Genomic DNA, 15,733 nt, shown 5'->3' with positions numbered 1-15,733 from the left:
GGAACTAAGTGCAGAAGTCACAGTGGAGAAAAACTGTTTTGGGTACCAAAGTCCAAACTTGTGTTCCCTGAATCAGCCAAGGTGGAAGAAGTTGTGGAAGCAATGTGAACAGGCTCTTGAAAGAGCAGGGTGCGGAGGAGTGTCAGACAGCATAAATTGACGCGAAGAAGCAACACTCCTTCTGTGAGTTTTCCTCATCTTTTCTCCTTGATTGACTCCCACAAATAAATCATTGTGTTGGCGTAACTCTCTGTCCTCATCTTAGTACAGCACAGGTGACAGCAGAGGGGCTTAGCTGTGGTCCAATCACTATAAAACTAGTATGAAGAGCCTGAATATGTTCCAGGTGGAATGGGGAGGGAGGAAGTTGGTAGAGGGCAGGGCCTAATTCCTTTGAGATGGAAGTCCAAAAGGTGCAGGAAGAAAACTTTCTGGTGGAAAAAAAAGAGGTATTTTGATTACACTTTCAACCTATTATCATTTTAGTTGGTTTTTAAGAACCCATTGCATTTTTCTTAATACTTGATTAATTATTCCTTTGAATTCATCAGGTTTTTTTTTCAGTTTATAGTTCACAGTTTATGCTGTACTAAAAATGACTGATTGCAATGTTAATCATGCACTATTTTTCTTTCCAACCCCACAGTATGCTATCTGGCTTGTCCTCTGGATTACATGGAATGTGTTTGTTATTTGCTTCTACTTGGAGGCCGGGGAACTTTCAAAGGTAAATTACCATCTGATCTGATTCATCCATAAGGGCTTCTGTTTCTGTTCATGATGTTTTGGGCAAGTCTTCCTTGATATTATTTAAAATTAGCTTCTCTTGACAGAAAAGTGGACATAACATGGTAGAAAATATAGCACTGTATTCTTATCTACTAATTTTGCAGGTCCATTAAATAGGGACCCCACCCTCCTTTTATGAAGCTGCATTAGCCTTTTTTATTGCTGGCCATGGTGGTAAAAGCTCCGATGCTCATAGAATTCCTATGAGTGTCGGAGCTAATACCGTACTGCCACAGCTGGCGATAAAAAAAGCCTAACGCGGTTTCATAAAATGGGGCCTAAGTTATTTATAATATCTAAATATCAATAAAAGAACTGTTACTAAAGATTCTTCCTACTTTTGTATGATGCTGCCAGGGAAGTAAGCGTATCATTTACCTAGCTCAGACAGTGGAATAGGTGGGCCTCTGAAGCCATGGTCCAACCAATAGTTTGCACAACTAGGGTGCTTGTGGGAAAGTCTTGAAGATTGCTTTGTTCCCTTCAATAAATCTTGTTCTGTTACCTTTGTCCTAGCTTTTAGACAGAGCAGATGTATTCCAACTATCTGATGCAGTACAGCAATGGCAAAATAAATTACAGACAGTCCCCGGTTTAAGAATGCTTGACTTACGTTGGACTAGTACTTATGAACTGGGCTCCTGCTTCTCCCTTCATGTGCCAATGCGACCCTCTTCCTCCCTTCCTATCCCAACGCACCCCTCATCCTCCTTCTCACTTGCTTCCCTCCCGTGGGTGCTACCTCCTGCATCCAACTCCCTCCTCCCTGCCATACTTCTCAAAGCCACGACCGTGGTTCCAACATGCAGCCTGCAGCTGACTTGGAAGCCTTGCCTTCCTATCTCAGTGCACCTCTCTTCCTTTCTTCCGTGTCCCAATATGCCCCTCATCCTCCTCAGTTACCTCTCTCCCACAGGTGTTACCTCCTCTGGCAGGCTCCCTCCTTTCTGCCGTACTTCTCTTTTCAATGTCATGGCCTCAGGTCCTGCACATGACTTGCAGTTGACCCAGAAGCCTTCCCTCTCTGCTGGTAAGGATTTGGGGTCAGCTGCGGGCCACGTGCAGGACCTATGGCTACAGTTTTGAGAAGAGAATTACAGCAGGGAGGAAATAGCTGGCTAGAGGAGGTAACACCTGCGAGAGAGAGACAAATGAGAAGGACAAGAGGTGCATTGGGATACAGAAGGGAGGAAACCAGAAAAAGGATGGAAGGAGGTAGGGGGCATGAAGTTGGGACACAGAGGGGAGGGAGGGGAGCATGAACCTGGGACATAGGATAGAAGAATGGAGAAAAAGAGGGAAAAATGTTGAGGTGGGAGAGGGAATAGAAAAGGAGAATTGTTGGTCATGGGAGTCTGAGTGAGAGGGAAACAAAGATGGTGCACTTGAGGAAATGAAGAAAGAGGAAAATTGTTGGGCATTGAGAGGGAGAGAGAAATGGTGATGGGAGAGGTGTGAGGTACAGATGCATGGGGAAGAGAGAGATGAGAGGGAGAAATGTTGAATGTGGCGGTGGCGAGGGAACAGTGGGATGGATGAAAAATGAAAGTAAGTGTAAACCTCCTATCTTTTCTTTCTTTTTAAACTACAGGATTTTATTTTGTGTTTCTTTAATGTTTAATGTTTTTATAGACTGTACTGTACAGGATCTGAGTTACCTACAAATTCAACTTTAAAATGGTTTAAAAAAACAGAACCCATTCTTAACCCGGGGACTGCCTGTATGAAATATCCATGCCCATAGTTGGTCATGCATATCCCATGCATCTACCATCCTAGTATTTTCTTAGATTACTCCTGAGCCTATCACCTCTTAACCTCATTCTATGCCCTCTCACTCTGGAGTCTCCTTTCAATTGAAAGAGGCTTGCCTTGTGTATTTTATGCTCATAGTATTTAAAACGATCTCTATCATATCACCCTCTCAGTCCCAACATTCCTCCAAAGTATACATATTGAGATCTTTAAGTTTGTCCTCATACACTGTAATGTATACATATAATGTATACATGTAATGTATACATATAATGTAATGTATACATATAATGTAGACAACCAACCATTGTAGTTGCCTTCCTCTGGACCAACTCTATCCTGTTTATATCTTTTTGAAAGTGTGGTCTTCAGAAATTGTACATAAATGTTCTAAATGAGGTCTCATCAGAGTCTCATACAGGGGGCATTAATACCTCTTTTTCCAACTGGCCATTCCTCTCCTTATGCACCCTAACATGCTCTAGCTTTTGCCATTGCCTTTTCAACCTGTTGATCATCACATACAGTACTATCACAACCAAGTCCTGCTCATCTTTCATGCACAAAAGATCTTCACCTCTTAAACTATATCATTCCCTCAGGTTTTTGCAGCCCAAATGTATGACCTTGCATTTCTTAGCATTAAATCATAGCTGCTAAATTTCAAACCATTCCTCAAGCTTTACTAGGTTCTTCCTCATTTTTCCACATCATGAGAGGTATCTGTTCTAATTGCAGATTTTGGTATCATCTGCAAAGAGGCAAATCTTACCAGTCAGCCCTTCAGGTAATTTTATAAGGGGCTGCCTAGCTAAAGGCTCTTTTTAAGGTACTTACATTGAGGCTATTTTATAGATAAATAGGTGCCTACTTGAGTGACCATAAGTGTATGACATGTGCCGGCTTGCAGGTTATGGACAGTTACAGCAGCCATTATGAGCTGGTATAATATCCACACCAATGTTTATCAAGTACACATGTGAATTATAATACTTTTTAATATTTGCACACATTAGCATGTTCCTCCCTGGGTGCCACCTAAATTTCACCTCAGGCATGCTCACTGGAAAGGTCCATATCACCAATTCAAAGCACCTACTTTTGTGCTAGTGCAGGGGTTGGCAACCATGGCTAAAGAGCCACATGCGGCTCTTCTTGCATGAAGCTGCGGCTCTTCGGACCCCGACCCATCAATCTCCCTCCCAACCCCATGATCCCTCCCCCACCAGGCCTACTGAGGTACCTGCTGGTCCAGAGGGGGTCTTTATGGTAGGAGCTTGGCCTTCTCGATCCTACTTCCTTGCGGTTGCCTTCTAAAATAGCTGCTGCAACCTCTCATAGCTGCTTGCAGCATTTCCTGCAATACTGAGAACTGCCGCGAAAGGTCTCAACAGCCATTTTAGAAGGAAGTTGTGAGGTGGCAGGAGTGAGAGGACGACATTCCTGCCAGAAAACCTCCCACTGGACCACTGGGTACCTCGGTAGGCCTGGGGGGGATCATGGGATTGGGCAGGAGATTAAAGGATCGGGCCTGGAGATGGGAGAGAACCTTGGCTATGGGATGGGGGAGAGGCAGGGGAGGGAGAAAGTGATGAGAGGTACATAGACCTCTGTGAGGGGTTGGAAGGGAGAGAAGCTACACCTTGCAGCTCTTTGTAAATCTTGGGTCAAAGATTTTGGATAAATTGGCTCTTTGTTGTAAAAAGGTTGCCAACCCTTATACTAGTTGGTATTTTGTAAGAGGCCATTTAATTACACAGCCACATCTTCACCTAAAAGACTAAAATACCACAAAAGTGGGTATGTACTTTACCACTTATAAAATTGCCCTCTTCACAGTGGTTCTCAGTCTAGTTCTTATTTATTTATTCAATCTGAAGATGACCCTTGCTTCAGTTGGTAGCCAATGAAGTTTTCTGTAGAAAGGGCTAACATGGTCTGACTTTTTGAGGCCATAGATGAGGTGGACGGCGGTGTTCTGAATGAGTCTTAGACGTTTAATGGTTTTCTTGTAGGAACCCAAGTATATGATGTTACAGTAATCCAGAGTGCTTAAGATTAGGGATTGGACCAGCAATCTGAAGGTGGGGAAATCAAAGTAGTGTTTGATAGAACGGAGTTTCCAAAGGGTGGAAAAGCATTTTTTGACCTGGGCATTGGTATGATCTTCAAAGGTGAGGCAGCGGTCCAGGATGACTCCGAGAATTTTAATGGTGGAATTGATTGGATACGTTAGCCCGTTAAGTTGCAGGGTGGTAGTCGTTAGTTTGTGGTTGGGACTTGCAAGGAAAAACTTGGTTTTTTCTGGATTTAGTTTCAGTTTGAAGCGTGTAGTCCAGTATTCAACCATGGTGAGGACAATTGAGATGTGTTGTTCTGTCTCTTGTGACAGTGAGGTAATAGGGATGATGATCGTAATGTCATCTGCATAAATGAAGGATTTCAGGTTTCGGTTCGATAACATGTGTCCCAGTGATGCCATGTAGATATTGAACAGAGAAGGAGATAGGGGGGAGCCTTGGGGAACTCCACAGGGGTTGCACCAGGTATGGGAAAAGGTTCCGTCATTGTGGACTTGGTAGGTGCGGTTTTTTAGGAAGCCTGTGAGCCAAGTTAGTACCTGTCCGGAAATGCCAATGGAGTTGAGGCAGCTAAGCAATATGTCATGGTCTACTAGGTCGAATGCACTGCTGAGATCAAACTGGAGTAGCAGTGCGCTGTTTCCCAGTGAGAATATTTGGAGGAGGTGATCGGTTAATGAGGCTAGAACGGTTTCCGTACTGTAGTTGGTGCGGAATCCTGACTGGGAATCGTGAAAGTTGTTAAATTTCTCTAGGTAAGACATGAGGTTATGATTGACAAGACCTTCCATGATTTTGAGGAAGAGAGGAATATTGGCAATAGGTCTGTAGTTGGGGGCTGCAGAGGGTGGTTCTTTGGGATTTTTGATTATTGGAGACACGAGGATGTGGCCGAGTTCCAGCGGGAAGTAGCTGGTAGACAAGCCGAGAGAGACCCAGTTGAACAGTTCGACTTTGAAGGGGAGGGGGGCAGTTTTCATGATGGGTGGAGGGCAGTTATCTAGTAGGCAGTTGGATTTGGAATATTTTGAGTATAGCTTAAGGAATAGGTTCCAATCTGGGTTATTGAAGCGAGACCAGGTCATGTCGGCCGTTGAACCATCATTTTCTGGGATAGGTAGTTGGATAGTTGCGAGAGATGCTTTTAAGTTAAGATTTTACACGGTCTGATCTGGCTGCTGAACTTAGCCACTAAACATAGAAAATTGGTGGTTAGCTTTTAGCCCCTAACCACAAATATTTATTTATTTATTTATTCAATTTTCTATACCGTTCTCCCAAGGGAGCTCAGAACGGTTTACATGAATTTATTCAGGTATTCAAGCATTTTTCCCTGTCTGTCCCAGCGGACTCACAATCTACCTAATGTACCTGGGGCAATGGGGGGGATTAAGTGACTTTCCCAGTGTTACAAGGAGCAGCATGGGTGCTGAGGCTGTAGCTTTAACCACTGCGCCACACACTCAGCAGAGATAACCGGTGATCCTTTGCTGAATATTCACATTTACCCCTCTTTTACAAAAGCGTAGCACGGTTTTTAGTGCCAGATGTGGTGATAACAGCTCCGACACTCATAGAATTCCTATGAGTGTCGGAGCTGTTACCACCTCGGCTGGCACTAAAAACCGTGCTATGCTTTTGTAAAAGAAGGCTAATTGGTCAAGCATTATTTAGCTGGTGAGTGTCATTTCTGGCTGGTTAAATAATGCTGAATATCAGCTGGAAGGTATCATCAGCTTTTGAGGAGGTCATTCTATATAATATTATATCTTTTCAGTCACTATGGGTAAAAGAACCTCATGATATGATATGAACCTCATGATATGTCTTGCTGGGGAGGTCCCACCTGTAGCAGACTGTATACTGGTACTTGCTCATCATGGAGGCCATGTAGCAGTCTTTTTCATGTTCTATATCAGTGGTCTCAAGCTCAAACCCTTTGCAGGGCCACATTTTGGATTTATAGGTACTTGGAGGGTCTCAGAAAAAAATAGTTAATGTCTTATTAAAGAAATGACAATTTTGCATGAGGTAAAACTCTTTATAGTTTATAAATCTTTCCTTTTGGCTGTCAATAATAATATTGTCATTTATAGCTAAAGAGACATATGATCAAGAAACTGTTTTATTTTACTTTTGTGATTATGATAAACATACCGAGGGCCTCAAAATAGTACCTGGCGGGCTGCATGTGGCCCCCGGGCCGCGTGTTTGAGACCACTGTTCTATATGAACTTTCAGCAAAGTGTATGTTAGCATACACATATCCTTAAAGGACTGAGATTATCTTGTTTGTTTAAATTCAAGACATCAGACTGAAATGGCTCTGAATGAGGAATAAACTGTAATCTTTAGAGGTATACAGAACTAAGAGCTATATGAGTCTATAAATCATGGAAGGAATGATTACAAAGTGTGTTTGTAAAAGCTGCATGTTCTACAGTAGGTGAACATCACAAAATGTGCTTGAATTTCTTTTAATAACATTGTGTGGATTTTTCAAAGCAATTTTTTTGAGGAATTTTTAAAAACTGACTTCTGCCAGGGCTAGAGCACATTGCACCAGCTGAGGCCATGTAACTCTCTCCGCATCATGTACCTTGGAGCAGGGTGTGAAAACTATCATATTGAATATATAAAAATGCTGCTGTTTTTACAAGGCTGGGTTATAATTCAATTTCCAAAGAGAAAGAAAAAATCAGGTTAAGTTGTAGAAAAAAACAAATTAGAAAACTATATATACTGTATATAAAACAACCTACTACTAGAACTCTGCAAAAAAATGTGTGCAAACCTCATCTGGGCTGTAGATGATAGATTCTAAGGACAGAAATCAGGAATTTCATGCATAAACCATTTAGATTAAAACATGAAGAACTGTATTTCTCTGTTCTGGTTTACATTATACACAATGTTTCTGTCATGTTTTTTCAAACTAAGATTGTTTTAATGTCTTTTTTTTGAGGTTAGTGGCTTAGTAAGGGGGTGTGCGGCCCTCCTTGGGCGCAGTCTTCCTAAGTCGCGGCACCCATTCCTCTCCATTCCTCCCCCCCCCCCACTCCTCTCCTTTTGCACATGCTTCCCCCTTGCCCTTCCACTGTACCTTTTAGTTAGTATCCCTGGCGGGAAGTTGCTGCCCCGTCAGCATCAGCGCTCTCTCTAATGTCACTTCCGGGACCCGTGCCTACGAAGTGATATCACACCAGAGAGTATAAAAAGGTATGGAGAAAGGGAAGGGTGGTGCATGCACATCAGGGTGGTGAGGAAGAGGGTGGGGGCGGGGCCTCAATGCCACGGGCACCGGCTCACCCTTACTATGCCACTGTTATGGTGAACAGATTATAGTGACAATTCTACAAATGAGCATCTCATTTTAGGCACCACAAAGGGGGTGCTTAGTGTCATTTCTAGTAATGGCTTAAAGGCGCATCCTAAGCCATTGTAAAATATGAGGGGCTGCTGAAAGGTTCTTAGACCAACTAAGAAGAGAATGATGTGGAGTCATGAAACCTTCAAGTTATTCCACACTTTTCTTGACACTTTTCATTGGAAATGAAAAGTGTCAAGAAAAATGGGGAATAACTTGTTTCATGGTTCCGCATCATTCTCTACATGGTTGGGCTCAGAACTTTCAGTGGCCCCCTCATATTGTGATGTCATAATGCCTCATTCCACCAATGTCTAAGACCCAACCTCATTGGTGATGTCACAATGGCTTGGTTTCCTATACTTGTGCCCATTTGCTAGATGCATTGATAATGAAAAGTGTCAAGAACATGTGTGGAATAAGCTTGTAAGTTTCATGCTCCACATCATTCTCTTCTTGGTTGGGCTGAGATCTTTTCAGCAGCCCTTCGTACTAGCATAAAGCTGCAATTGGTGCGGCAAAGGTTAAGTGTGCCTACATATGATATGTCAGTGGTTGGCTTAAGTGGGTGCATCTTAAGTGCACCATGCAAACTGCACTAAGGCACTAAGGGCATTTTCTTACCATATGGGTAAAATGGCTGATTTTTTTGCTTATTTTTTTATTAATTTTTTTAATTTATCTATTTAAAAAAATTTAATCACCATGCTAATCGTTAGCAAACAATGATGTAGTTACACTAGTTGATTTAGTATTATTTCACAACACACATCACACCCCGACTTGCCCTAGCACTAACAAATAAAATTACCATGGGACACGTGAGCATTCCTCACAGTTAAGTATTTTAAGCTGTGATAAACATTCCATTAGTGCTTACCATTGTAGTAAATGGACCCCCTTAATATGCTCCAAGAAAGATATATATGTGCATTTCTTAAGTATCTGGGAGTGGAAATTATTTTGAGATATGATGAAAACTAGTCAACATAGTTTGGGCCACAATTGATGACTTGATAACCCAGGAAATGATTACTTGGTCCCCAAAGTCTCTACTTGGTGGTTTCAGACTAGGCTCTGTTAAAATGATTTTTTTCCACAAGTCAATTACATTCTCAGCATGTTCCTTTTCTTATATCCTCAGTGCCTTTTATAAAACATTGTGAAAAAAGCTGCTCCATTTCCTTTGGGCCAACAAATAGCCATGTATTACGAAGTATATATTTATGTTTATTGAGCTCTTCAGCCAGTCAGTACTGACTACCAGATCTAGGCAGTTTGCATTTCTAAATAAAGCACAAACAGAAACAATCACCAATTTCAAATAGGAACGAAGACAGCATTCATCCACGATATAGACATATACATTGCATTACCAGTTAAAATAACTTTCATCCAACAGAGATCTCCAGACATCTGTGGTTCAACTTCAGCTAAGGCAAATAGCTGGGAAAAGCCATTCTAAATAGACTTATTTTAAGGAAGGGTTTGAATTTTAGTAAAAACAGCTCATTAAGGAATGTGAGACGGAAGCATATCTCATAGATAAGGGTGACAGAAAGCATAAAGCGGAGTAGTGGTTGATTCATAATGGTCTACATTTAGACTCAGTAAGTACTAGAACGATTTGAATCAAATGACTGGAGTGAATGAGTCGGGGTATAAAAAAATGGTTAAAGAAACTAGATATGCCAGATATAAAAGAATAATAATAACAATTTATATACCGCAGTACCGTGAAGTTCTATGCGGTTTGCAAAAGATTCAAAGGAAGGATACAAATTGATTGAACTTAAAAGAGGTGAAAGATAGTGGTTAATAGGTCAAGAGAACTGTTATTGAGGGGAAAGAGATGTACGGGTCAGCTGTCTAACATTAGACATAACATAAAAAATTAATTTCTATACCACAATACTGTTAAGTTCTATGCTGGTTTACAAAAATAGAGTGAGCAGACAATTTAGTAAAATACATTAGTTATCTAAAACTCTAGTAAGCAAATATGTTTTCAGTGTTCTCTAAAATGCTGAGTAAGAACTAGAGGTCAATGTCATAGACTTAAGATCCTTATTCCAAAAAGTTGCTTGAATAAGAAAAAAGACATTTATTGGCACTTTTTATATTGGCAGCCTGTAACTGATGGTAATACGAACAAAGGCTTGAGGTACTTTGGGGACGCGCTGAGTTAGCAAAAGTGAATGAGTCTATAAGGTAGTTGGGTAATTTGACCTGATAAGGCCTTGAAACAATGCATCCAACTTAAAGTTTCACACATGCCTCAACAGGCAGCCAATGCAATCCGCAAAAAAAAAAAAAAAAAAAAAAGGGAGTTACATGATCATGCCTTTTCAAACCAGAAATAGAGGTAGAACGACTGCAGACCTGGATGATATACAGTCTAACAGAGATATTTCTGAGTACCAAGCAAGATGAACGATATTACAATAGCCCAGCTGACTTAGAAATAAAGATTGTAGCGCACGCATTTGACAAAGATGGATGGACATCAAAATATGCTCTTATGGTGCGCAGTTTTGCCTCACACATATGGAAACCCTTCCGTACCGAGAGCATCAACCAGATTTCCTTGTATGAAGGTGCTTTATGTGTCAATGGAGCTTCACAAGAATAGAGATTGAATTTTCTGGCTCTTAGCATAATATTAGGAACTCGCACTCTGCATTCAAACAATTCAAAATTTGAACAAAATACACTAACACATCCTTATTATGGCATAAATTTGGCCGCAGCTTTATTCAATTTTAAATTGCATAACAGTGAATTTAACTTATTTCATATCCCTCTTCCTAGGCGGCCTTTCCTTTCTTTCCCAACAGCTAGTCGGTCCCGACCTAGCTGCTTCTCCCCAACATCCCCACATTAGATTACATTCCAAGTATCCCATCTGCAAGACCTGCGGTGTCGCCCGGCCTCACCTGTCTGTGGCGGTACCGCACACAGCATACAACATTTATCATATCTTGAACTTATTTCCCCACAATCCCTGGCCGCCTGGAAGGAACTCCATTTCATTTTCCGCCAAAGTGGAGACAGCATAAGCTTGTCACCACTCCCCCAAACTAGCTGCAGCCAAATTACACTTTAAACACAGCTTCCAACAAATCCTGCACTGTGCTAATAAAAATATCTAGACCAATATCAGATAAGTGAGCCCCATCCGGCCGGTATAAGCCAGGGCAGTCAGTGGATAACAAATCATGACTAAGGATCATACCCCCCAAACAGCCCACCCATCTAGCAACCTCCACATTCACCCTGCGCCGCAATCGCTCAATCGCACGCTCATTTCGAGCATCTTTCCATACCAAACGAGGATATAATTTTTGACCAAACTAAGCGAGTTAACGGGAAAATGAGACAACAGAATAACAAAATCCTTTTGCATTTGCCTAATTAAATCCACCCCCTTATATATGACATAAATCATTCCCTCCCAAATGTACAAGTACAAAGCAGGATAAGAAAAACGTTTCTGCCTCCAACAAGGTTGGCAAGAGAGTTGATTCTCCAGCGCATCCACGCTGTCCCAGCCATTGAATGTGGAGAGACCCAATTCAGCCAGTCCAAGATTCAATCGAACCCCCAACGAGAAGTAACTGCATGCTTCCTTGCCCAGAATATGAAAGAATGCCCACACAGCCAGACAGCACACCTCCACTGGCAAAGTCCGGGATGCAAGCTAAATAAGATAAGGAGGAGAAAACAAATTAAGTGTAACGTGAGCAATATTAAGTAGTACTAACATAAGCCAAATACCTATTGGACGCCCACCTCCCAATTTTCCTAATGAGAATCCGAGACCCGCCCTCCTGAGTCCGCAAAAGTAGCTGCCCCAATTCCGAAAAGAATGAGTGCCAATATCGTAGGGTTTAAATAAACCCACATCAACCAACAGCTCGTTAAAAAAACTGCAGTAAATTGAAACCTAGTTAATGGTGACCAATCCGCATGCACCAAGCCAAAACAGGCCCTGTTGATGCCGAATTGAAGCATACCGATGAGCCAAAGGATACCGGACACTCCGAAAATTGCACCACTGCATGCAATCGAAACCAACATCCTTTTCCCCATAGGAGTCTGTCTAGGAACGCCGGATACAACCACGCAACTCTAAGGAAGATAAAACCACATGCTCTAAACAACAACCCCGTCCTACCATCCGATCCGAATTCCTGGACGAAGCCACCAATTCACTTATACGTAAAGCCCCAAAAAAAAGCAACTGAAAAGGCTAGTCGAAAAAGAAACCACTTCAAAAGGAGACACATACAAATCAGAGGAAGTGACTCCCCCATACTCACTAAGTGGTCCGATCAAAATAGGCAACCTTACCAAAGCCGGACTAAAGGAAGCCTTCCCGCCGATACAAAACCCACTCGAAGCTTACGAACTAAAAAGGAGTAAGTAGGATCCTGCCAACCTTGAATCTTAGCAAACAAAAGCAACCCCTGCCAATACTTGATTCACAACCCCCACCGACCATTCCAACAGAATTGCGCAAATAAAATAAAATCAATGATAGAACGCTCATTAATTTGCAAACAATCAGCTCCTTGAACAGATTGTAAAAATGTTAGAAAACGACGCCATCCAGCACTGTAAAACTTTCCACGTGTTAGGTGCCAACGAATTCTTCAACAGAGTCTGGAAACTTCTAGGAAGTGCTGCCACAAAGATGCTGGCATACAGTGTCGGGCCACCTTCCGCTACCAGGAGCCAATGCATGAAAACGGGTCCACTGAAAGCGAGAAAGAGAATCAGCAATTGCATTAGTAGACCAGGAAACATGACGCGCCCTTCAATGTCAAATTCAAGCATAAACACTCCAGCACTATCAAGCGCAACAAACCCAGTAACAATTTGCAATGCACTCTCTGTCTATTTACCGCTTCCACCACATGCCACATTGTCTGAACTTAATAACACCCCGTCTATTCTCTAACCTACAACCAAATAATTTCAGTGTCACCCAAACTGGAAACAACTCTAAAAATGCTATATTATTCACACCATCCCCTGGCCCGCCAGCCATCAGGCCAAGCCTCAGCACACCAAGCTCCATGAAAATAGATTCCGAAACCACATCCACCAGAAGCATCTGTAAACAGACGCAAATCAGTATCCGATACCAATGGCTGAGGCCATACTCTCACCCCATTAAACTGAACTAAAAATGTTTTCCACATTAACAAATCCTCACGCACTACCCGCGACAATCGTATACGATAATGCTTCTTTTGTAACTCCTTTAGTTAATAAAGCCAAATGACGTGCAAAAACACGCCCCAGTAGGTATAACGCGAGAAGCAAAATTCAACCGCCCCACCAACGACTGAATTTCAGTGAGGGGTCAACTTCCTCCTCTGCAAAGCTCCGTCAATTGCAGAACGCAAAGCTTGAACCTTTTCCAATGGCAATCGAGACTCCATTCGCACAGAATCTACTCAATGCCCAAAAAACCAAAGTCGAGCACGGCCCTTCTGACTTACTTTCAGCCAACGGAACACCCAACCTATCCATCACACCACGGAATGTATCTAACAGCCACACTACACTGATTAGACCCTACAATACACCATCCAAACAAGAAATCAATCCAAATAATGTACAATACAAGATGACCCAGAACATTGCTCCATTACCCAATGCAAGAAAGTAGAAAAAAGCTTCAAAATATGCACAGGAAACAGAGCAAACCATAGGCATACATTTATCAAAATAATAATGATGTTCAAATTGAAAGCCTAATAAATAAAACGACGAGGGTGAACCGGCAATAACCGAAACGCTGATTCTATATCTGCTTTAGCCATTAACGCACCAGGACCCAAACCCCTTAACATGTCTAACGCCCGATCAAAAGATGCATATTGAACCGAGCAAAAACTCGGATCAATAAAGGAATTTACACTAAACCCCAAAGGAAAGGATAAATTATGAATCAAACGGAATTTTCCTGTCTCCTTCTTTGGGAATCACCCCCAAAGGTGAAAGCACCAAATTATCAAAAAAGGGAGGAAACAGGAAAAGGCCCCGCGATTCGTCCTAAATCAATTTCTTTTCCCAATTTTTCACGAACCACCATAACATGTTTCGCAACAGATGGTGAATTCACACAGGTATGCAATAGCAAGGGACCATCAAAAGGGATAATAAACCCTTCAGTAAAACCCCCCCAAAGCCTGTCAGCATCTACCTGATTAGGATATAAGGGCAACCAACAAGCAAGCTCCTGCAGATCAACGGGGGAAGGGCCTTGTCCAGACACACCCGGGGCAGAGCCGCTCCAGCGGATCGCCCAACCGGACCTTTTACTCCAGGCACCTGGACATCGAATGGCAGGGTGGGAGCCCGAGCATTGACCTGCACACATGCCGGAATCTACACCCAGCTCTGTCACAACCGACCTCCATGTAAACTGGAAACAGGCTGAGCCCACCAATCCGACTCTTGCACCACCTTGCCACCCCACAGATCCCAATTCCCCCCAACACCAGCCCCTGCCTCGACCCATTCTGCTGGACCTGAGGCTCCCCTCCCCAAAGGCATAAAGCCTCCTGAGGAGGGGACTCCTCGAAAAAACGAAGGCCGAACTGAAGTCATTTCAGTCAACCACAAGTCCACATCCCTGAAGCCCCAAGCTTCAGACTTATCACGAGCCATACCACGCCGAAAATGCTCGTCATAATTTAACCAAGCCCACCCACCATAAGTCCTGTAAGCCCGTAAAATCAGATCAGCATAACGCAGTAAGCCAGGATACAACCCCGGCTTGGCAGACCCTAAAACACTAGCATACACATGGAAACCCAATAACCAGTTAAATATAGTTCGGGAAACTCTACTTCTCTTTTTCTTCCCTTCCTCTTTTCCTTCCTCACTTTTCTTTCTTTCAAAACCTTCTTGCTCAGATTCCAATAAAGCAAAAACATCCACATATTTCATTCTCAAAATTTTTCTCTTCCATTTCTGAGACAACTGCCCATCCAACGGTGCTATTTCACATAACGTATGTCCAGAACGAGAAAATTGAGCCATACCACCTGACGTACCAGGCACACAAACACCACTTTCGCCCGATGCAGCCACAGGCACCACATCCGACGAAGAAGATGAGGAAGGAGAATGAGAAGAATCCCAAGAATCAGAAGATTCCCAAACATGCATAGGATCAACCACATCCAATCTCCTACTCTTACGATCCCTATCCAAATGCCTCACAACATGCTGCAAGCGATGCAAAAATTTTTTATTCCTCAACCTTTTACCTAAAGACTTCCGTGAAGCACCCACTGCACTACCCACCCCACCACTAACCACCCCCTCAGACTCTCTACCCCCAGCCACCATACCCAACAACTCAGACACACATCTAGCAAACTCACCAGCCGGAGCCGTAACAGGCGTTGGGGAAGTGATTGATTGAGAAGTGCCAGGTACAGCAGCATCAGGACCTTCTTCAGCGAGCTCAGCACTCAAAGCCTCCGGACGCAAGCCACTGCCACTAGCGGACCCCACTACAGCAGCTCTCCGTGCAGGTCTCACTCCAGCTGAAACACTCAATCGTTCAGCTGCAATACGCCGGGCCACTTGTCCAACAGTGCTATCCCTGGAAACATTATTCTCCTTCCTAGTGGCCTTACCCACCCGTGCTACCTTCTGCCCCTTTCCAGCTGTTTCTTTTTAGGCAGCACTTTTGTTTAGGAGCCATCACTGAACC

General features: G+C 42.8%; 1 protein-coding gene across 2 annotated transcripts in view; it reads left to right on the top strand.

Moving 5' to 3' along the window:
- The window catches only part of NKAIN2 (sodium/potassium transporting ATPase interacting 2), a 1,107,699-nt gene that overhangs the window by 513,981 nt on the left and 577,985 nt on the right, over nucleotides 1-15,733 (top strand). For both annotated transcript variants that reach the window (XM_033938936.1, XM_033938937.1), the window contains exon 3: nucleotides 647-727. In XM_033938936.1, the coding sequence (XP_033794827.1) occupies nucleotides 647-727 (81 nt within the window). The remainder of the gene's footprint in view (nucleotides 1-646; nucleotides 728-15,733) is intronic.

The sequence above is a fragment of the Geotrypetes seraphini genome, chromosome 3 (assembly GCF_902459505.1).
Source record: "Geotrypetes seraphini chromosome 3, aGeoSer1.1, whole genome shotgun sequence".
Taxonomy (NCBI): domain Eukaryota; kingdom Metazoa; phylum Chordata; class Amphibia; order Gymnophiona; family Dermophiidae; genus Geotrypetes; species Geotrypetes seraphini.
This window is presented reverse-complemented; position numbering and strand designations above follow the sequence as displayed.